Source organism: Cricetulus griseus, chromosome 2, assembly GCF_003668045.3.
Source record: "Cricetulus griseus strain 17A/GY chromosome 2, alternate assembly CriGri-PICRH-1.0, whole genome shotgun sequence".
Lineage (NCBI taxonomy): Eukaryota > Metazoa > Chordata > Mammalia > Rodentia > Cricetidae > Cricetulus > Cricetulus griseus.
In genome coordinates, this window is record NC_048595.1 from 205,418,905 (window position 1) to 205,442,199 (window position 23,295).

General features: G+C 51.7%; 2 protein-coding genes across 2 annotated transcripts; one reads left to right on the forward strand and one right to left on the reverse strand.

Annotated features, from left to right (window-relative positions):
• Nucleotides 1–655: 655 nt before the first annotated feature.
• Nucleotides 656–17,859, reverse strand: Lims2 (LIM zinc finger domain containing 2). The gene is made up of 9 exons (XM_035439061.1): nt 17,689–17,859; nt 15,187–15,253; nt 14,825–14,945; nt 4,941–5,090; nt 4,198–4,348; nt 3,039–3,131; nt 2,319–2,367; nt 2,005–2,080; nt 656–1,450 (listed from the first exon to the last, which is right to left on the reverse strand). The coding sequence occupies exons 1-9, from the start codon at nt 17,842–17,844 to the stop codon at nt 1,303–1,305; spliced, it is 1,011 nt and encodes a 336-aa protein (XP_035294952.1). The 5' UTR covers nt 17,845–17,859; the 3' UTR covers nt 656–1,302.
• Gpr17 (G protein-coupled receptor 17) lies at nt 11,255–12,274 on the forward strand. Its single transcript, XM_035439060.1, has one exon. It carries the CDS (start codon nt 11,255–11,257, stop codon nt 12,272–12,274), a length of 1,020 nt encoding a protein of 339 aa, XP_035294951.1.
• Nucleotides 17,860–23,295: the final 5,436 nt, after the last annotated feature.

Sequence of the window (23,295 nt, forward strand, 5' to 3'; positions counted from 1 at the left end):
CCTCCTGGAAGATGATGAGTAACTCCCCTGAGTTCACAATAAAAACTCACGTACTAGGAGGGAGTGTGTGTCTCTGAGGGGAGGGGTGGGTGCCAGGCGGGCAGCCTCCAGTCTGGGAAGCTCTCCACCTACCAGAGGGTCTCATCCAGATAAAGCAAAGGGCACTGTGACTTTCCCCAAAGCCAGGTGACAACCATATTCTCCGGGAGTGACTTCATTTGCCCTTCTCCCTCCCCTCCCTCTGCCACCTCTCTCTTCTCTCTTGTCCTCAGAGGGTGTCCCTGGAGACCCTGCTTCCTGGGCCCTCTGCACCAGGATGCCTGCTGGGCTCCCAGGAGGGCCTGGTAGAAAGGACATGTCCGTGGCAGTGAACAGGGCTTTGGAGACCTATCCAACTGATAGGCCTTGAGGGATACACCACCACCATCATACACTTACCAAGCCAGCCCACATGGCCACTGACACCTAGGCCTGAGGGGTCCTGGCTGATTTTTGTCTATAAATCCTGGTGGCAGCCAACCTGGGAAACCTGAAACTCTCTGGGCTGCCTGTCTGGGGGTGTCTCTTGAGTGTTGATCATTCCCAGCAAGGATAGCTAGCTCTACAGCACCATCCTCCTCCATCCCTTCCACAAACCACACCAGCACTCCCAGTGTGTGAATCAACCTTCATTGTGCAAGCATGTAACCACTGCAGGTCTGAGCTGGCTGGGGCAATGTGCCCCCACCCCCAGGAAGTGGGACTCCAGCTTTGGTGGGCAGCTGAGAGGCTTTCTGCAAACTCTCCTGAGTAGTGAAGGCAATGGGAATCTCAGCCCTCCAGCTGGCTCACCCCGGAGGTGGCTGGATTTGCTGATGCAGTGTAAGCATAGGGACCTATTAGGGCTGAGCAACTGAAGGATTCCCTCTCTACCAGAAGCCTTCATCTGCATGGTGCTGGCTCTGGGGCCGGGACAGATTCCCAGTCAAGCCCAAGGGTCTCTGAGACTGAAACTTTCCCAGAAGAGTGGAATGGACAGGTGTCAGGCTGGGATCTGTGGGCCAAGCAAATGGCAAATAATCCTAGCCCATTTGCTCCTGTCCCTGGAGATTGTAGACACAGGAAGAAATGCTGACAAGGCTGGGCCAGGTCTCAGTGTAGAAGAGAGTACTATGTAGCCCAAGGTAGACTGGGAACAGAAAGGGTGACATTACCAGAGGGAGGGACCTGGGATGGAGCAGAAGTGGGAGGCAGCCAGCAGGAATTGGGGCGGGACGGTGAGGGCAAAGGTCCTGCAGGCAGGCACATGGAGGCCAAGGCCCTTCAGACTGAGTTGATGTCCACAGACTTGGGCTGGGCCTTGCGTGAGGTCATGTCTGACAGCTTCTTCAGCCTCTTCTTCAGCTCCAGGGGGAACCTTTCATAGCACCTCTTACACACAGGCTTCATATCGAACTCCACAAACTTGTTCCTGCAGACAGAGCCCCAGTAGTCTATGCCCTACCAACCCTGACTCCAAACAGGAGCCCAGAGGCAGAGAAGCAAGTTTCCCTCAGCTGCCAACCCTCTGCCCTCCTACCCAGCCTGCCACAGCCAGCAGACCAGGCTCCAGGGTAAGATGCTGGCCAAAGGGCACTGGGGAAGAAGAGACAAGTCTCTATTCTCCCTTCCCACATAGAGGTGTCTCTCCAGAACCCTCTAGGGTTCTCTGCTGCTCTTAGAAGCTTGAGCCCCACCCCACCTCACAGTTCAGGTCACCCCATACCCTTACAGTCTTCAGGAGAGAGCCAGCCACCTGACAGTTTGCCTTTACATACACTGTTCCCTGAGCCAGAATGTCCTTCCCCCAAAGCCCATGTTCTTGTAAGTGTGTAACTGCCTCCTTCATCGTTCTCTGGGGTCCCTGGGCTCCCTCATCTGCCCAGCTGGCTCCTGCCACACACATGCCCAGGGCATGCCTGTGGCTGGAGTTCAGGGAAAGCAGGCTGGAAAGTCGGGGTTACAGGGTGCCCACCCATCACTCACTTCAGAGTGAGCTTCATGTTGCAGGTGGAACAGGAGAAGCAGTTCACGCACCAGGCTTTGCTGAGGGCTGACACCACTGTGAGGCCAGATGTGGGGTTAGCAAGCCCCACCCAGGCCAGCTGCAGGCCCAACTATGCACAGGCAGAGCCAGATGGACCTGCAGCTGCGTGACAACCTTCCCTCCAACCACCACCACCACCATGCTCCAACCTACAACCTCTCCCACCCACCACCACCCCACCAGCCCTCCACCACCAGGAGAACAGGCTGGTTGGGAAAAAGCAAGATGGGGGGGTTGGGGACAGAGGCCTCACCATCACCCTCAATCACATGACTGCAGTTGTAGCAGACATCCCCAAAGAGCTGTGGACAAAGCAAGCCATCAGTTCAGCCCATAGACATAACAACCCCCTGAGTCATTTCTGGGGACATTGAGCCCACTAGAAGCACTCCTTGGGAAGAGCCACAAGTTGAGACACTGTCCCCCAAGGCCCCCATTGCTCCCCACTGATGTATCCTACTGAAGTCCTCCTGCAAGAATGAGGGCCAGGGTGGGGCCTCATTCCATTAGACTCTGGGGCCACAATGGCATTCTATCAAATGAAGACACTGTGAGGACAACTGCTTACATCTCTTACACATGGGCTTCAAGACTAAGCCAGAACCCAGTGCCTGAGCACACAATCCTGGCTTCTGGTGCATATAATGGGCTTTCAGGAGCCTACAGCACCTGGGCAAACTCAAAGACCCTAGGAAGCATCTTGCTGTGCTTTTCATCATGTGGGGACACATTGTCCCCCAAAGACAGGGCAGCAGAACCCATAACCTTTCCCAGGACCTTCTCCAGCAGGTCACCCAAGCACCACTTCTGCACATGGAGATGTCTGAACACAGCCCCAGCCCTGCTCTCTCAAGGTCCTGACCACCCTCCAGCCCCAGGTCCTGTGGCTTCTGACCACCCTCCAGCCCTGGATCCTGCAGCCCTCGACCATACTCCAGCCCTGTGTCTTTTCAGGATCCATCCCAGACCATACCTGGTTGTAGTGGGTCTCGCAGTAGGCTAGGCCTTTCTTCTCATAATGCCGGTGCCCCAGGAACGGCTTCTCACACTTGGCACAGACAAAGTGCTGAAAGAAAGAGTGAGTGGCTGGGCAACATCAGGGCTGCCCCAGGGACCCCCAGAAGACAAAGAAAGGGGACAAGGCTCACAGCTGGGCAGAACTGACACCAGGGTGGATGCTGTAGGAACCAGCTGCCCCTTCTGTTTTTACTTTTCTCAAGGCAGGGTCTCAAGTAGCCTGGGATGTTTTCAAACTCACTGGGTAGTCAAGGATGAAATTGAACTTCTGATCCTCCCAAGTGGTAGGATTACAGGCATGCTCTACCATGCCTGCCTTGATACAATACTGAAGACTCAACTCAGGTCTTTGTGTGCATAATATAAGCACTCTACCAGCTGAGCTGCATTGCCAGCCCTCCTCCTCGTCCTTGAACATATCACAATGTTATCCTTTGTCACTGGGATCCTGCTTAGCAAGCAGATTGTAAGCCAACATAGGTGGAGCTGCCCTGATATTAATAGGTGCCTCCTGTGCCACATATACCTCCGACACAAACACACACACACACACACACACACACACACACACACACACACACACACATGCCTGGAGAGTCTAAGGACAACCTGCCATCCTTTTGAGCATGTGAGGACCCACAATACACCACACAGGGCTGCACATTCCATAGCCTTTGCTAGTAGGCCACCCAAGCACTGTGTATGGACATAGAGCTGGCCAGCCCACTGGAACTGCAAGCATTCTCTCCAAGTGAATTCATAAGAGAGTAATGGTGCTCAGGGAAAAGGCCCACCAGCTCTGTGTCTGTGTGGGGCTGTGCACCTAACAGGTCCTGTCATCCACAGCCCCACGGTTGCTCTGGGCAGACTGTGCCTAAGTTTTACTCCAGATTGCAAAGATAGATAAGAGGTAAGGTGAGTGTGACTGTCTGATCATGGCCTGTGGGCTCTGGTCTCCTGGCTCCCATAGAGTTCCTGGCCAGAACAAGGAGAGGCTGCCCTCAGAGAAATGTTCTCACAGGGAACCAGCAGGTGCACAACCTGGGATGAGGTTCAGAGAGGCTGTTAACCAGGCCACTTCTTAACATGAATTTGTGTCCCATTTACGGGCTTACCTCCACATGCCACTGCTTGCCCAATGCGTTGACCACACGGCCCTCAATTGGCCGGCGACAGGCCCCACAGATGGGGACGCCCATCTTGTCATGGCAAGGCAAGCAGTAGAGCTCACCCTTCAGCTCTCGGGCATCAGAGGTCAGCTCCTTCCTAAAAGACAGCACAGAGTGTCCTCAGGGGCAGACTTGACCTCCTTCAGGTCCAGGGAACTTTGTCTGAGGTTCCTGCTCTGGCTGAGCAAGCTTGCACTGATCTCTGGAGACTTCCTATGTGCACCCCAGACAGGCCCCAGGGCACAGAATCCCCGCCCAGGCCTGCAGAAAGTGCCTGTGTACTGTCCAGCTAGCTTCTTGAGAGAAAGGTCTGTTTCTTCCCACCCCCCTCCCCTGTAAACCAGACTGGGTGTCTGGGGCAAGCACGGAAGGGATACTAGGGAACTGTAGGATCGTCAGCTTTTCTGTCCTCTTTCCCCTTTCTTCAACACCAATGCCAGCCTTACACACTCCACTCTTTCTTCTGTTTTATCTCGACCAGAGTCCTGCAGTCCAGGGGCCCCTGGACAAGGAGCCCTGGAGAGAGGGGCTTCCCACCTCATCCTACCTTTACCCTGCAGCTCTGTTCCTCATGAGTGCCCTCTATGCCAGCCTTGTTTGCCCCTGTCCTGGGTGGGAATCCCAGCAGCCCTGCTCTGTGACAGCCAGGATTGCCCTTGCCACATACAGGGCCAGGACTGGGCACCTACCCACAGTGGGAACAGCTGAAGTGGTCCGGGTGGTAGGGATCATTCTTGAACATGAGGGCCTGTTCATCGATGGCTAGGTGACATCGCTGGCAGATGAATTTGCCCAGGCCCTTGGCCTTCTCACGGCTGTGGCAAGGCCGGCAGAGGTGCCTATAAGAGGTAAGAGCCGTGTCAGGGAGAACAATCCCCCCTCTACCTCTTCCCAGAACTGCCTGACCGTCTCCTAGGAAAAGATGTCTAGAGCCCTGTCTATAGCCTCAGCGACAGCTGGATAATTCAAAGTGAATAAACCCAAGTTTGAGAAAGTTTTTCTGTCACAAGGCATGGAAATCCATAGGTATCGATTCTGGAAGGGATGCCCTCCCACACCCTGCAAAAGACAGGGGTCAGGTAAGCTAGCTTGGCAGATAAAGACACTCGTCAACAAACCTAACAACCTGAGTTTGAACCCCAACACTTATATACTGGAAACTACACACATACACTAGAATGCCTGTGTTTGCTGTCTTTGGAAAGTGTGCTTCTTTGCCAAGGCTTCCTGAGCCTAGAACACTGTGTAATACAGAAGAGATATTTAGCTGCCATTTGCTGAGATGTTTTACTTTTCACATGTCTCTTAGTGCAAGTGACAGTGAATGTGAGGCATAGAATGTCACAGTGCATGGCAGGGAGGCCAAATCCAAGCAGGGCTCATTCACCCCTTCCTTGGGAATCTGCTGGATGCTCACAAGTGCTTTCTGTCCCCAGAGACAAGTAAAGCTGTGTCACATGGAGGCTCCTGAACCCAGCCACTGTCATCACAGAGTCTTTTTTGTGAAGACTTCAGTCATTTCTGATTCTGCTCCTTGCCCTGAGCAACAGCTGTGGTCTTAACAGAGAAGGAAATCAACACGGGTTCTGTTTCCTCATCATTGAGGGTGCAAAGAATTTAGATCCAGGGCCCTCAGGCAAAGAATGCACAAAAACCCCAATCCAACACCCCTCGACCTCTATTGCCCACTTGTCACCCCAATAGGGTAATCCTGCTGGGACCTGGCCCTCCTTCCCAGGCTCCAAAATCCACAGAGGCAATTCTCCACCTGTCACTAGCCTCCACAGCCAACCAACCATTAGCCCTGTGTGTGTGTGTTGGCGGGGGGGGGGGGGCACAATATATACATATTTCTGTGAGCTGTGCACCTGTGCATGCAGATGTGTGTACAGGTGTGTGCACATGTGTGCAAGTGAGAGGTCAATCTCAGGTCAACCTTCAATTGTTCTCCATCTTTTTTTTTGACACTCATTACCCCATTTCACAGGCTTGTCACAGAGATTGACTCAAGACCCCTGCCCCTGGGATCCTGATACCTCTGTATTCTTTGGAATTATGCCACAGAGCATTACTCTCTACATGCCCTGAGGTCTTCTGAGACCAAGACAGTGCTAGGGGCCCAAGCAAGGTGTGTGTTGCTACTTGCTGAGCTACTGACTGTACCTCCACGGGTCCATAGACACCCATCATTAAGGAGTAACTCAGAGTTAGTGTATTGAATATGTGCGTGGAGGCATGAATATGCATGAGGGGAAGAGAGAGACAGTGGACATAGTCTTGTGACAACAACCAAGCTGAGATGGGGCCAGTGTCCAAGCACAGGTGACCTCGGCTCCTCCTACCACACAATAGGCAGCAGATGTGGCCGTGGCTACAGCCTTCACTTCTGTGATCCCTCACCCTCCCCCGGGCATCTGTGCTCTGACCTCACCCAAGACATTTACACAGCAGCCAAGGACTCTGGTGCCATGCCCAATCACCCACTGTAGTCAGCTCCTTCTCTTTACCTGTGTCTCTGTCATAGTCATGGCCTCACCCCCCATGACTCCCTTCTAAATTTGGCAGCTCCTCCTTAGAATCAATGCAGCACTCAACCAATACAGAATCATGCTTCAAATCTGTTGCTCTCAGACCACAATTAAGGAAGCTAAGGACAGTGAGTTAGACCCAGCCTCATCTACACAGTGAGGCACTGTCAAAATCACCAAACCCAGGGGCTAGAGAGATAGACCTGTTGGTGAAGAACTTATTTTTGCCAGCATAAAGTCCTGAGCTCGATCTTCAGAATCCACACTTTAAGAAACTGGACATGGGCCATTGAGATGGCTCAGCAGGTAAAGGTGCTTGCTACCAAGCCTAATGATCTGGCTTCCATCCCTAGGACCTACATGGTGGAAGAGGAGAACCAACTCTTATAAGTTGTCCTCTGACTTCTATCACATGCCATGGCACATATATACCCACATAGATAAACAATCATAGTAAGTTGTTTTTAAAGGCTGGGCATGGTAGTATACATTTATAACCTCAGTGTTGGGGGAAGGAAACAGGTGGGTCCTTGGGGTTCACCAATCAGCCACTGTAGCCTAATTGGCAAGCTACAGGCCAGTGAGAGACCCTGTTTCAAACAACAATAACAAAAGATGGGTGCCAGTTAGGCACTGGTGGTGCATGCCTTTAGTCCCACCACTCAGGAGACAGAAGCAGGTGGATTTCTGTGAGTTCAAAATCAGTCTGGTCTACAAAGTGAGTTCCAGGATGGCCAGTGCTGGAACACAGAGAAACCCTGTCAAGAAAAAAAAAAAGGCAGGTGGCATCTAAGGAACAAATCTAAGGTTTATCTCTGGCCTACACACACACACTGCACACACACACACACAGCTCAGCTCCCTAAAATTGTAAAAGTTCCAATGTCCTTAAAGCTACCTCAGTAACAGAAAACCTTTGATGAGCTGAAGGAATATCTCAAGTCCCAGCATGCACAAGGCCCTCTATTCAATCCTTCGCCTCAGAAAAAAATGAAAAAACAATGTGAGTCCAAGAATGCTCTGCTCAAGGCAGCCAATTGCATGTCTAGCCAGTGTGAGTGTGCTGTCCTTGCAGAAGAACTGGGTACTCACTCACACTGGAAGTACCCAGTTCCTCTGCAAGGACAGTAAGTGCTCTTAACTATTGAGCCATCTCTCCAACCCCTGACCTTGTTTTCAGTGACAGGGTCTCTCCCTGGCTTAGAACTTGCTCATCTACCACACCAAGGTTTTTTTTCACATTGGTTTTGGGGATCAAATTCAGGTTTTCTTGCTTCCATGGAAAACTCTTGGTGAGCTATACCCCCAACTCCTTAGGTGCCACTTTAATTTTCTCCCTAAGAGGCCTTTAGAACTTGGTGAAGTCACCACCTAGACACTCAGTTGGGTTTCCTGTTTTATATATGTGTGTGTGCACAGAGAGAGAGAGAGAGAGAGAGAGAGAGAGAGAGAGAGAGAGAGAGAGGAGTGTAAGAATTCTCACATCCTTTAATCCCAGCACTTGGGAGGCAGAGGCAAGATATCTCTGTGAGTTTGAGGCCAGCCTGGCCTATAGAGTGAATTCCAGGATAGCCAGGGTTACACAGAGAAACCCTGTCTCAACTCTTCTCTCCCCGAAAAAAAAGAATTCTTATGTTAAGATGCACCAGGCAAACAGAAAGGAGCAAATGCACATAAAGCCTTACTTCTGCAGTGACATGTGCTGGGGTGTAGAGCCAGGCTCTGCCACTTGCTAGAGTTTGCCACAGGGTGAATGACTCAGTTCTCTGAGCTTTGATTTCCTCAACTGCCAAAGGGGGCACAGTCCCCAGCTGCACAGTGTTGTGTGAAAAGACAAACTGAAGATAGATGCCATTGGGTAGTAGGGCCTTTCCAGATGTTAAGCACAAATAATTGCAAATATTTTGTTTGTTTATTTTTGAGACAAGATCTCATGTAACTCCGGCTGGCTTCAAACTCACTATGTAGCCAAAGATGACCTTGAACTTCTCATCTTCCTGCCTCTGCTTCTGAAGTGCAGGGAACACAGGTTTATGCAGCCTTGAGGATGGAACCCTGTGCTGGCTGGGCTATATTCTCAGCCTTAATTTCAAATACTTCAACTGAAAACTTTAAGTGTTTTGAAACTAAAGATGCTGATTTAGCTGTGCTGTATGGCTGCCGAATTAGTGATATCAGTCTTGATGAACTTGGATGAGTCACAGGCAACGCCCAACACATCTCTGCTTTGAGCCACCCCAGAAGAGCAAGCCATGGTGGTAGAGCCACTGAGGCCCTCCTGCTGGCTATGCTCTGCGGAGAAGCCCTCCCAGGCAGAATTCAGGCCTGCCCAGCTGAGCTGCAGCCCCACAGCACAGACAGCACCCCCTTTATAAAGCGCCTGCAGCTGTACTGGGCTCCGCATGAAGGCCGTGATTTATTCCGCATACCCGAACGGGGCCTAATTATACAGGACAGGACACAAGGACCCTACAGCAAGTGTCTGAAAGAATCCCCTCTCATCTGGCCCGAGACTCCTCAGCTCCAACCCTGGCATGTATAACAACACCCCCCACCCCTCCTACCCCACCACCAGCCCAGTAAGCTTGGGATCCTGGACCGTTGCCATGGTAGCTGGCCCCTCCCTCGCCCCCCACTAGTAGAAAATCGTGCCCTTCTGAAATGTTCTGTTGTGTCTGTCAATTCCAGCCAAAGACCCCTACCCGGCCCAGCCCTTGCCCACTCCCAGGCTCCCAGGACGGTCACACACTTGGCCTCTGTGATGCTCTGTGGCCTGGCTGGGGGATGGGGGTACGCACAATCTGAGGACACACTGGAATATTCAGTGCATGCTCCCTGGAATCAGACCCAGCTGGAAAAGCAGCCTAACCCACAAAGGACCCCTCAAGAATGAAGCAGCTTTTCGGGTTCAGAGGCACTGTGGGCTCTCCTTAAATAGTCAAGCCTCCCTCCTACGGCTACAAGGAGTCCACCTGGAGCACCACCCACGGTCCGCTCACAGCTTACCTGCTTCCTATCCTTTTCCTCCTGGGTCCTCTGCAAGAGGTAAGGGGCGGGGGTGGGCAGGGAGGGCTGGGGAGCCTCTGGAGACCGAGTGGAAGTGACAGAGTGGAGACACCACGCAGTTACATGGGGCCCTGAGCTGTTTAGCAATGTCCAGGATCCTGAAATTCTTACTTTTTAGAATTATCATTATTTGTTAAAGCCATGGCTTAGGCTGGTCTTGAACTCTCTATATAATGGAGGATGACTCTGACCTCTTGCCCACCTTCCAAGTGTTGGGATTACAACTACTTGCCACCATGCCCAGTTTATGTGCTGGGAATCAAACCCAAGGCCTCATGTATACCAGGCAAGCACTCTCTCACCTAAGCTACATACCCAGCCCAAATTCTTCTTTTTGAGCCAGGGGTTGTGCATTTTCATTTTACACTGAGCCCCCAAAGTTAGGTAGCCAGTCCTGGAAATGCCCCACAAAGGACAATGGGCAACCCCAGAGCACATTATGTGATGAGCCACTCCCAGCTCTGGCCACAGGGTCCCCTTGGCCCCCAGAGGTGAAACAGTATCCTGGAAGATGCAGGACTCTCCCATACCCTAGCTTGGGCTGTGGAATACCTCGGCTTGGAAGGGACTCCCTGCTGGCCTGAGACCCTGGCAAAGGTTTCCTAAACCCAGCTCTCACCCAAAAAACCGGACAAAGTGGAGTTGACCAGCTAAGTGTGGAAAACTCGGGAGATACTGGGGTTCTCGGGTGCCGTGACAGAAAGTGTGCCCAGTGCAGCCCTGATGGAGTCCTGCTAGCAAGTATAGGAGGAGCCAAAAAGTAGTGGGGCAAAAAGTAGTGACCTATTGCTCATTGCAGACCAGGTCAGAGTTCAGGGAGGTCATGGGACTCAGAGTGAGCAGGCGCGCCAGGCAAGCCAACACGAAAGGACTAGTGGGTGTCAAACACCAGGCTCTTAGCAACAGATCCTACTTACTCACCTATGGGGAGGATACTCACCTATGGGGTTACTAACCCCACCCCAACACACACAATGCTACCCCTGCCTTGGGGTGGGGTTAGTAACAAAAATAATGGCTCTCTCTGTCCTCACAAGCCCAGACTATCAAGCTGGTTCTCTTTCCCTCCAGGACTCACTCCACCCTATAGGCCTGAGGGAGCAGATAATAGGCACAGTGCAGAAGGTAGATTCCAGGTGCTGGGTCTTCCAGCAATTACCCCAGGTCCTCCTTACTCACAGGAGGAACCATGCCTAAGATTCAACTAGCTCCAACAGACACAGAAAATCCTGTCACGAGAGTTCAGCAGCTATGCCAAGCTTAGAATAGCTCCGCTCCTCTCAAGTTAGTGCCAGGAGAGTCTGAAGGCATCAGAGACCTTGCCTCTGACCTTGGAGTGCATCCTGGGATCCCATAACTGGTTCTGTATTCCCTCCAACTCTGTTCCCTGTTCTGCCTTTAGCCACACCATGAACGGCCTGGAGGCAGCCCTACCAAGTCTGACTGACAACTCCTCCCTGGCTTACTCTGAGCAATGTGGACAGGAGACGCCCCTAGAGAACATGATCTTTGCTTGCTTCTACCTTCTGGATTTCATCCTAGCTTTTGTAGGCAATTCTCTGGCTCTGTGGCTTTTCATATGGGACCAGAAGTCAGGCACCCCGGCCAACGTGTTCCTGATGCACCTGGCTGTGGCCGATTTGTCCTGTGTGCTGGTCCTGCCTACCCGGCTGGTTTATCACTTCTCTGGAAATCACTGGCCATTTGGGGAAATCCCATGCCGACTCACTGGCTTCCTCTTCTACCTCAATATGTATGCCAGCATCTACTTCCTCACCTGCATCAGCGCTGACCGGTTCCTGGCCATTGTGCACCCAGTCAAGTCCCTCAAGCTCCGAAGACCTCTCTATGCCCACCTGGCCTGTGCCTTCCTGTGGGTGGTGGTGGCTGTGGCTATGGCCCCACTGCTAGTCAGCCCACAGACAGTGCAGACCAACCACACGGTTGTCTGCCTGCAACTGTACCGGGAGAAGGCTTCCCATCATGCCCTGGCATCTCTGGCTGTGGCTTTTACCTTCCCATTCATCACCACAGTCACCTGCTACCTGCTGATCATCCGCAGCCTGCGCCAGGGTCCCCGTATAGAGAAGCACCTCAAGAACAAAGCCGTGCGCATGATTGCTATAGTTCTGGCCATCTTCCTCATCTGCTTTGTGCCCTACCACATCCACCGTTCAGTCTACGTGCTTCACTATCACGGTGGTGGAATTTCATGCACTGCTCAGCGGGCCCTGGCCCTAGGGAATCGTATCACCTCGTGTCTCACCAGCCTCAACGGGGCCCTGGACCCTGTCATGTACTTCTTTGTGGCTGAGAAGTTCCGCCATGCCTTGTGCAACTTGCTCTGCAGCAAACGGCTCACAGGACCACCTCCTAGCTTTGAAGGAAAAACCAATGAGAGCTCCCTAAGTGCCCGATCCGAGCTGTGAGCCTGGAGCTGTGAGCCTCAAGTAGGCCCTGTCACCAGGCCAGCTGTAGACTGTTGTAGGAGGAGCAGCTATCCAATGGCACACATGCCACCAGAACCAGCTAAAGAAGCCTATCTTCCCTTGCCACTTCCTGAGCAAACAAACTGAAATGTCAGCACTTCCCACCCTGCTCCAAAGTCTTAACTGCAAGGCCATCCAGTCTGAAAACCCATCAAGAGGGAGTACTAACTACAGGATGCCCTGCCCACCCTTCTACGCACTGGGTTAGCTGCCTTATTTACAGCTCCCAGACACTCAGTGACTTCACTGGTGCTAAATGGGGAAGAGAGCCACAGGGACATTTCTGGAACAATGGGAACCTTTCTTTCCTACTGAACTTCCATCTTCTTTCATACCACAGACGCCCACAGCAACAAAGCCCTACAGAGGAACCCAGAGAGCAAGCGGCCCAAGATCCAGAAAAAGAGGCAGCACAGATCTCATTGGAACTAGAGGGGTGTCTAATTTTCCTTTGAAGTGCATGGTATGCCGTGTGTTCCTTACAGTGCCCTTGCTAGCCTTGGGAGATGATCTCTTTCAAAGTTTAGGGGACACAGACTCTATGATAGTCACACATGAGTACATTTCTGACTGGTTGCATGTGAACCCAGCAAACACAGCTCTGGCCTCTCCTGCTGTAACCATGTCCCATGCCTGCCTCTCTCCTGACAATGTCTAGAGTTTCTCAGTAGAAGGTGGCCTGGATAGGCATATGGCATAGACGGACAGCCATTAGCACCTGCTCAGGGCAGGGAGCCAGGTGTGTAAACCTGCCTCCAGCTCACTCAAGCCCAGAAGGGGCATCTCCACTCCCTCCCAAGAGGCTTCTGCCAGCCTCAGCTGCCTGGCTTTGAACTGTTAGACTTGTCAGCATGTGTTGACCAAACTAATGTATCCTTTTTTTGTACTTGTTTGTACTACTCTTAAACATAATCAAGCCTTAAAATGAAGGAAAATTTTGTGCTAGTTCAGCAAGACACATGACAGTCCTCCCCCTGAAATTCTCTTCCCTTCCACCCAAGAATGACCAAGGAAGGCAATGCTTCCCTTATTGTTGGTTCTAGTGGCCCCATGGCATGTCTGCCCCAGGCAGACCTGAAGCTATGCATCATGGAGTTCCAGGCCACTCTAGGTTAGAAGGATTCTCCAACTTAACCCCCCAACTGTATCCTGCCCATCAATGGAAAAGCCCTATATCTGTCTATTATATTTTGAGTTCCAAAGCATGGGGTAGTGGCCCGTTCATGGCTCATCTCAGAAAGAGCACAGCCCAGACTGCTGCCCCTGATGTTCAACATCGCTTCACGCCAGTACAGGTCAGTCCACCCTTGTGGTCCCTCACCAAGACAGCTTGCTGAATATAAGACCATGCCTTACAGATGCCAGGACCAGAGCGAGGTCATGTGCCTCCCCAGTGGCATAGCAAAGGAATAAGATCACTGTGGGCTGAGATAAAGGTCACAGAGGGGCTTTGACAGAGAACCAAGTACCCAGACAAGAAGGATAGTCTTGTGGGGGAGCTGGAGAGTTTCTGGAAGACAGCAACGCCTTTTCTGGAACAGGAGATGCAGAAGCAGACTTGGGTCAGAGGAGGAGAAACTTGCAGCTCTATTTTTGGACCTGTTGTGTCGGAATCTCAAATGGAGATGCCACACAGGCATGGGAATTGAGCAAAGGAGAGACGTGAGGAAGGTCCCTATATTGTCCAGATGTGCTGTTGAGAAGACTTATCTTCAAGGTCAGGTATGAGCATGGGCCCAAAGAGAACCTCTGTGCAGAGAAAAGCTGGAGGAAGAGCACAGAACAGAGGCCTTACAGGGAGAGGAAATGGTTAGTCAAGCTGTGAGGCCGCTGGAGGTCAAGGAGAGGACCTGGTGATATCTAAGCTTGACCTGAGGTGTAGAGGCCAACAGCTTTGTTTAGAAGGACTTCAGGGCACAAAGGTGTTCCTGGGAGGTCCCCCAACGCTGTCCCACACAGGTGGGAGATGAGGTCATGGCTGCAGGGGAGATGTAGAACCCACAGTGAGGGAGGCAGGGGTGAGAAGAAAGAGTAAAGCTTCTTGGACGGGAACTGCCAGAGTAGCAATGAGGTTTACAATTCTGAATTTAGGGTAAATTGGGCAACCTGGTTAAGGGCTATCTGTCCAGCATTCTCCAGCCATGTGTGTACAGGGGGGAAGATAGACATCTGGGGTCAGCACGGTGCGTTAGCAGCAGGTAGGATGACAGGGGTAATAGGGATTTGCCAACTTAAAACTCCACATCCTCCATGGCCACTCATGGCTGCTATTCCCAAAGAAGCATCTCTTGCCCGGAGGAAGCCCTGTCTGTTGTCACTCTCCTGCCCCCATCCTTATACATACCCTGGAGACTGTGTTCTCCACCTAGTAAGGGTAGAACAAGGACGTTGCTGGCAGAGCCTGGAAGGCGCCTGGTACTTAACTGGACCGTGGAACTTAGAGTGGGGGCAAGAGACCCTCCTCCCTGTCCACAACTGCAGCTGCCTCACCTGCCTGCATTCTTCACAAAGCCCAGGTCAGCCAGCTCCACGTCACACAGCTCACAGCGGAAGCAGCCTGGATGCCAGTTGGTGTTCATGGCCTTGATCACGCGTCCAATGACAAACTCACCTAGAAGAGGAGAGATCTCAGATGTCAGTCACAGCACACCCCACCCTTCAGCACCTCCCAAGTCCTATGTAGCCTGGTGCTCCCCCCAGTACAGCCTTGTCCAAGCACCCCTCTTTTAGGGACCTGAAGAGCAATGCTCAGAATGTAGAATGAGGTGATGGGTAAGAATACCAGTGTGCCAGTATTGCCTGTTCCCTACTTGACCCCTCCCCACTTCCTAAGTGCTGTCACCAGCTCTTACCGCAGAATCCACAGCATGGAGCAAACAGCATTTGGAAGTCATGTTCGCAGTACTTCCGGCCCTCAAACTGCAAATGGGGCCACAGACAAAAGACAAGCAAGTCATTCATCATCGACACAGCCCTTGCCCCTAATAAATAACAGGGGCCTGGGGCCTGGGGAAGAGCCTTCTAAAACTAGCTGGAGCAGGGGACTAGCCCATGCAGTTTATCAGAATGCAAAATGAGGGTTTCACAGAGATGCTGAGGGTCGAAGGCCAACTCTTGGGCATTCTGCGGTCTGCTGAGGACCGTGACAGTAGGCCAAACTGAGGTGGGAGCTGGGCTGAGGAAGAATGAGTCAAATCTGCATCACTTGTGCCACTTTGTCCTCCATGTCTGACCAGATCGGTGTCCCCAGAGATGACAGAAGACCCACAGAGGGAAGCGGGAAGAAAGAACACAGGCAGGGCCTGGGGAATTGGGTTGACAAAGAAAAGCACCGGAGTGCTGCAGTCAGCCACTGCCGTGTGTTATCCCCAAGCATGACCAAAGCTTGCCTCTGCCTTCCTCTCCCTTAACAATTTGCTTCTTTAAAAAAGAAAAAAAAAAAAACCTGTCTGGGGATGTACTCAGTTTGTAGAGTACTTGTGTAACATGTAGCAAGCCCTTGTTTCAGGCCACAGACTTACACAAACAGGCTGTGGTAGTGCACTTGGGAGATGGAGGCAGGAGTGAGCAGAAGTTCAAAGTCATCCTCCATAACTCCCTAAAAAAAAAGCCACATACAGCTTCCCCCAGTGAGCCAGGGAGACGGCAGAGGCTTGACCTTCCTGAGCAGCAATATCTCCCAGACACCCACTCTGTGCTTTGCTTGGTTCTGGTCTAAAACCCCTCGCAGAGCTCTCCCCAACACTCTGCTGCCTCTGCAGCCACCCAGCAGCTCTCGGAAGCCTGGAGAGCAATAGGAGATCCTCATCTGACATGTGAGACACGTACTCACACCAGCCATCAGCTGCTCCCTCCACCAGAGAGGACAGTCCCCTCTGAGCTCTGGTCCTCCCTCCACTGCAGCCCAGTGGAGTGCAGTCAGTGTTTAACCAACTCTGGGGGGAGGCAACAGAGGCCCTGACTTTGGGTCTGCCAGATGCTGTGGTGTAAATCTTACTGCCAGACTGGTACTATGCTGAAGTCACAAATGGCACCACACAGACTGAAATAATCTCAGACACACAAAGGACATGGAAATCTAATGAAACAATGAGAAGTAGGACATTTTAAGTATCTTTTGTATCGTATCTCTGTTATCTTCATTTTAATAAAGTACTATACTCCTGTATGTTGATATGGTTTACTATTTATGTGTATATAAGTGCCTCTCTCCCTTGGGGACAGGGTCTCTCATCAGCCTATGGCTCACAGAGAGGCTGGACTGACTGACTGGCCTGTGAGCCTCAAGGATCCACCTGTCTTTGCTTTCCCAGTGCTGGGACTACAGCACAAACCAGTACGCCCTGTTTTTTTTACATCGCTTCTGGGGATTAAACTGATTGCCAGGCGAGCACTCTAATGATGGAGGCATTTCCTCCACCCATGCATGAGTTACTTTGTAACAACAGCTGTGTTTAGAAAGGACTTAGCTACTTGTTCTTGAGAGCTAGTGTGGGCAACTCCGGGCCCTTAAGTTTTATCTGGACTGTCTCAAGACTCAAGAGCCCCACTCCTGGTCCCACCTGGTTTCCCAGTTTCTCTCCCAACTGGCTCACAGCCTCCATATGGCACAGTGCCTGGAGCCTCCCTTTCTCTTCCACTTTGTTTTCGAGACAGTCTTATTGCATAGCCTCCCTCTATCTGGTGTGTCGGGCAGGCACATGTCACATGCCTTGAATCAGAGGGGTTTTCTTCACATGTGGGACCATGGTGTGACTCCTCTGTTCCAAACCCAAGTGGCTCCAATCTGTCACAGAAAAGCTCAACATCCCAAAGGAGAACCACTAGGATAGAAGATGGAGAGTCCCTGTCTACCTCCTGACAGTCTCCGTCTTGTTTCCTGCTTCTGTTTGCACCACACCAGCCTCTCCCCAAATACCCCATGTGCTTCTACTTCAGTACCTTTACATATGCCATGCCCTCTGCCAAGATCTTTTCCTGCAGAGGGGTGTGTGTGTATGTGTGTGTGTGTGTCTGTCTGTCTGTCTGTCCCTCTCTGCTGGCCTCATCAAACATCACCTGCTCACCCAACTCCAACCATGAAACGCCCTCACCAGAGATGGAATCACTCAGCCATTGCATTTGCTGTCTGACCCAAAGGAGGGCAAGCATGATGACGGGGTTCTTTTTACCCCAGGTTCTGCCCAGAACCTGTCTAGGGGTGGCAGCTGAAGAAGAGTGACTCCAGAAGTTCCCAGGTGAGGGATGGGCCAACACAGTTCGAGAAACTCTGCTTTGCTGCCTCATAGCCTGCCTGGCCGGGTCACACAGCAGCCACAGGCTCAAGAACAGGCTACTGCCCAGAGCCTCCTCACCTCATAGAAGAGCCCCTCGGGGAAAGGCCGGAAGCACTGTGCACACACGAAGCAGTGCTCATGATAGAGTTCCCCATTGCTGTTGACGATGCGCTCTGTGGGGGCGAATCGGGCCTGGCAGCGCTGGCACATGGCATCGGCCAAGCATTCAGACATGTTGCTAGAGGGGGGCAGAAGGAGAAGAAGGTCAGCATTGGCCAGTAGACTTACAGGGCTGGCCCAGGAACATGTCCCTGCTTAAACGGTTCAGGAGGATCCAACCTTTAATGGTGACAAACATGGCACAAAGTTGTAAACTTCCTTAAAACATGAAATTTTGTGTGTGTAGGGACACATGTATGGGGGATGGAGGGCTGCAGGGCTGCAAGCCGGAGGGCAATCCCAGCTGTCATTCCTCAGGCACCATCCACATTTTTTTTGCGGCAGCATCTCTCACTGACCTGGAACTCAACAAGTAGACTAAGCTGGCTGACTAGCAGGCACCAAGGGTCTGTCTACCTGCCTCTTTCTGTGTGCTCCTCCCCACCATGCTGGGACATAAGGGCATGTCTTCTCGTGACTGCGCCACCATTACCTCCTACCATGATGACTGACACATCTGAAGCTAAAGTCATGTGCTGGTTAGTTTTTCTCAATTTGACACAAACTAGCACCCCCTGGGAAGAGGGATGCTCAACTGAGGAATGTCTCCATCAGACTGGCCTTGGGCATGTGTAGGCAGCATTTTCTTAACTAACCGTTTCTGCAGGAGGGCCCAGTTCATGGTAGGTAGTCCTGGCTTTAAGAAAGCAGCTGAACCAACAACCATGGGCAACAAGTCAGTGAGCTGCTTTCCTCTGTGGTTTCTGCCTCAGCTCCTGCTTGAGTTCCTACCCTGACTTTCCTCAAGACAGATGGGGATCCAGTGTGTCAAAGCAGTCTATCACAGCAACAGAAAGAAACTATGACACACTGTGAGCAAAGTAAATCCTTCCACTCTTGAGTAGTATTTTCGTCACAGGGACAGAAAGCTAACACACAAAGGAGCAAAGACTTTTGCAAGGAAGGAGAGATGAGGGCACAGCCAGGGAGGCAAGGAAGGAGAGACCAGGTCACAGCCAGTAAGGAAAGGACTCTATGCTTACTCCACACACAGTACAGTCTGACAGCTCCAGCCAACATCTGCTGGATCTGGAAGAAAGTAGAGCCCTCTCTGTGCTCAGTCAGTGAGGTGTTTGCCACAAGCATGAAGAACTGAGTTCCAGACTCACAGCAACCCACCCCCCACACACAAAGCCAAGCATACTGACACCCACTTATAGTCCCAGTGCCAGGGAAACAGAGACAAGCACATCTCTGGGACTCACTAGCCTGTCAACTTAGCCTATGTGGGTGATTTGGGGAGACGGCTCAGATGCCATGCAAGTGTGAGGACCTGAGTTTGAGTACCGAGAACCCATGTAAAAGACAAGGACAATATCACGTGTGTCTGTAGCCCCTAAGAGGATGTGGGAGACAGGGACAGGAGAATGCCCAGATGCTTGCAGGCCAGCTAGGGTTATGTGCCCAAAGTGGAAGGTGAGAACCTATACCCAAGGTTAAGGGTGTAGCTCATCTGCACACAGTTGAGGGCTAAGCAGAACGCAACTGCATAAAGAGAACTGTTGTTGTCCTGTAGCCTTGGATGTTTTTCAGAGTTCCCTGGCTGTGACCAGTCCAGAGAAGGCCCATGGCCTCCTGCATCCCTGCCAGAGGGCAGAGAGTCAGAGATGGATGGACATTCCATGCTGTCCTTCACAAAGTCAGCCCTAGGGCAGACAGCAGCCTCTGAGGAGACATCAGGTCCCCACCCTCAGAGCACAGCACTGCACAGTTCTGAGAGCCAAACCCAGAGTTGAGCTTGCGTACCACCCTGCTCCCTTTCCTCAACCTTCACCCCCACAACTCCAAGCATGCATAGTCTGGACAGATGACACAAGCTAAATTACCACAAGACATCCCTAAGCTTGATAATAATAGGGCAGTCTGGGATGGGATGGGGGATTCTTTCTGCTCCAAAGACACAAAACTCAGGGATAGGGGATCCTGTTGAGGACTAGACTCATGTCTCTTCCTGTCCCCTTGTCTCCCAGGGCACCACACAGGTCTGGCCATCTAGACAGTTTCTTTCTCCACTCCAAAAAGGGTTTTTTTTTCTACTTATTTATTTATAATGTGTGTGTGTGTGTGTGTGAGAGAGAGAGAGAGAGAGAGAGAGAGAGAGAGAGAAAGAGAGAGAGAGCCCACTCGAGAGCACATGTGCACCTGTGTGTGTACCTTGTCACCATGTATAGGGGTAACAGGACAACTGGCAAGAGTTGGTATTCTCCTTCCACCATATGGGACCCAGGGATTGAACTCAGGTCATTAGGCTTGGTGGCAAATGCCTTAGCCTGATCTTGAACCTGACCTTCTGCCTTCTGAGCACTGGGGAATCAACCCAGGGTTTCATGTATGCTAGGAAAGCACTCTACCAACTACATCCCTAGCCCATGCATCAAAGTCCTGTGAACTTTAGTACCCTCATCCATAAAGCAAGTCCAGCATCAGCTGTCAATAAAAGGCAATGCCTGCAAGAGAACCTGTGTTACTTCCCACCTCCATCATTGGGTCTTTGCCGAGTGTCTGCACTGCTTCAAGCACTAGCCAGGTTCGGAGTAAAGAGAGGCTCTCTGTTCAGCAAGCACAGTTTCTAAAGTTCCAGTGGAAGTTTCCTTCAGCCAGCAGCTTCCACCCTGGAACAATTTGGCCTGTCTCCCTAGCCACATCAGCATCAGAGGCCTCCTGCACACATAAACAGGGTTAGACACAAAGACAGCCCTATTCCACGTTGTGTGAGTACCAGGCAATGAACACGCTGTCTTGGACAGCTGGACACAGGATGCATCTGACCATCAGAAACACCTTCCAGGAGCCGAGGATGTGGTTTTACTGGCAGAATGCTTGCCTTGCATGCAAGAAAGTCGTGGACTGGCTCCAGAGCACTGCATAAAGCTGGGTGCTCACTCCTGTAATCCTAGCACTGGGGAAGTGGAGGCAGGAGGGACAAGGTCATCATTGGCTACATAGCACGTTGGGGACCGACCTGAACTACATGAGGACCTGTCCAAATAGCAAACAAAGAAAAAGAAAAGCAGAGAGCCGAGAAGAGGGAAAGGGTAAGGGGACATATTCCTATCCAAATCTCCAAATCCATCCAAAACCTGTCGTAGGTAACAGCTTCTGGGAAGCCTTAGTTATACCCCGTGATCCAGCTGCTTGGCTTCCTTTTATCAAGAACATTTCAAGTATGTCACACCTGTCACAACAGAGAACTGGCATGAGGTATGTACCAGAAGTTCAAAGAAAGCCAAAATCAGGCATTGCATAAACACGAGTATGCACATTCCTGGGACCTTGCTGGAGCTTAAGTTTCTTTACAGTGCCCACATCCCTCCTTGTGCCTTGGTCATATTGTTTGTTATATCCACCCCGAGGCCACTCTCAGTTCCTTGGTCACCTGTACCCTGTCACCACAGTTCATACCAGACACAACCAAAGTTGACCAGGGAGGGCTCCACTCCAGCTGGGCACCTGCAGATGAACCACCGGTCCCACCCTACATGAGCAATGGGATTGCCTAGGACTGTGCCAGCCACTGCTGGGCCCCCGAAGAAGAACCAGCATATGGCAGTGAGGATGCCGATAATCACTGATAGCAGATTGCAGCTGAGTCAGTGCTGCCTCCCCAATACCTCCCCTCTCTCTGTTATCGGACAAAGATGATGTGTGTGCACACACAGGCATGCACACTAGTGTCTGGAGGTCAGAGGCTGAGGTCACATGTTTTCCTTAACTGCTTCTCCACCTTGTATTTTAGACAGGCTCTCTTCCTGTTCAGTGAGGCTGGCCAGTGAGCTCCAGGCATCTGCTTGTCTCTGCCTCCCTGGTGCTGGGGCTACAGACAAGAGGCCAGCTTTCTTTCTTTCTTTCTTTCTTTCTTCCTTTCTTTCTTTTTTTTTTTTTTTAAGATGGGTGCTGGGATCTGAACTCTGGTCCTCCTGCTTGCACACTAAGCACTGTATCAACTGAGTCATTTCCTCAGCCACACAAAGACCTTTTCGAGGGCTTTACCTTCCGCTGTCAAACTTCCCTGTCATCAGCAGGAAGTTCAGAAGAACCTGAGTGATTTCAGCCTCAGGGTGTCTTTCCCTCTCACCCTGCCCACCTGTGACTTTGGCTCCCTGGCCCTCCTCCCCCATACTTCTTCTCCACCTCCTCCTCTGGGGCGATTTGTTCCTTAATGCCAATGACCCTATGTCCACTGCCCCATTGTTCTCGATTCCTAGCTTTTTACAGGTCTTTTCCAGCCAAATAGCCCTGGGGCAACATGTATAGAAGCCATATCCTCTGGTCTCTCTCCTCAGGGACTCCCAGAATCCTCCTAACCCCAGGTTAACCCCCCCCCAGTTACTGTGGGGACTACCTCAAACCCTGCTGTCCCCATCTCCCTTCTCTGCCTTGTCAAGTTTCTAGGGGATCAAGCAGTTTCAGCTCTAGGGTCAGTCTAACCTGTTCTGGAATCGCAGTAGTATTTGACTAGTGATGTCCTTGACCACCAGAGCCAGGTTTGTGCCTCTATAAAGTGACAAAAACCATCCATTCTGTAGCTGAGAATGTGGTTCAGTTGATGGAATAGTTACCTAACATACCCAAACCCTGTGGGTTTCACTTCTCAGCATGGCATAAAACCAAGTCTGTAATCCCAGACTTAGGAAATGGAGGCTGGATCAAAAGCCCAAAATCATCCTTGGCTGGCTATTGTTAGCCAAGGCTAGTTTAGGTCACATGAGACCTTATCTCACAAAATAATCTCAATCTGAAAGTCACCGAAGGGTTGACGTGGCACAACTGGTCTCTGGTGCCTATTTTCAGTGCTTAACCTCCTTAAGCATTCGAATCTCAGACTACAACAAAACCAACTCCAACAGTGGCGCCTGCTCCCCCACCCTGTCTCTTGCCCTGTTCCTGTGCCTTGGGTAGCCAGCCTCTCAGAAGGTCCAGGAAGGGTTTCCTATGCAAGTCCTGCAGGCAAATAGTAGCTTTTCCTGCCATTGTTGTCTGAAACCCCGCCCAGACTCTCACTGTTTACCTGAACGCTTCGCACGCCTTGCTTGGCCGGAGTGGGGCGCTGTAGGTACAGCCCCCCCCTCCCCCCCCCCCCCCCCCCGCCCCCACCCCACCACCACCACCACCACCAAGCTACAACGCCTGCAGTCGCCCAGATGAGACTGTCAGCGGCATCCCCCTGGTAAGGCATGGCAATGGGAGCCTCTTCCACAGGACAGGAGTTGAGTTACTGGATGTATCGCTAAAGGGCAGCAGGGTCAGATCTGAACAGAAATCCTGTCCCTGCTGAGCTGCGCTGCAGGGCCTGAGGAAGTGCCTGGGCCTTGGCAAGTTTCAAAACGGGGCTGGGTTCTATACAGTAGGAGCCTGATCTCTGTTCAGTGAGCACTGGGATGGGGAGTACGAACCAACCCTTGGTACGGTTAAGAAACTGCCAGCCAAGCAGGACTTGGTAGCTTGTGCCTTTAATGCTAGCACCCC

Coding starts and splice junctions, on each gene's coding strand:
- Gpr17 (XM_035439060.1), top strand. CDS start 11,255: ATGAACGGCCTGGAGGCAGCCCTACCAAGTCTGACTGACAACTCCTCC.
- Lims2 (XM_035439061.1), bottom strand. CDS start 17,844: ATGTCTGAATGCTTGGCCGATGCCATGTGCCAGCGCTGCCAGGCCCGA. Junction 14,946..15,186: donor TCCATGCTGTGGATTCTGCG/GTAAGAGCTGGT, acceptor CTCCTCTTCTAG/GTGAGTTTGTCATTGGACGC. Junction 2,368..3,038: donor GCGAGACCCACTACAACCAG/GTATGGTCTGGG, acceptor CTTTGTCCACAG/CTCTTTGGGGATGTCTGCTA.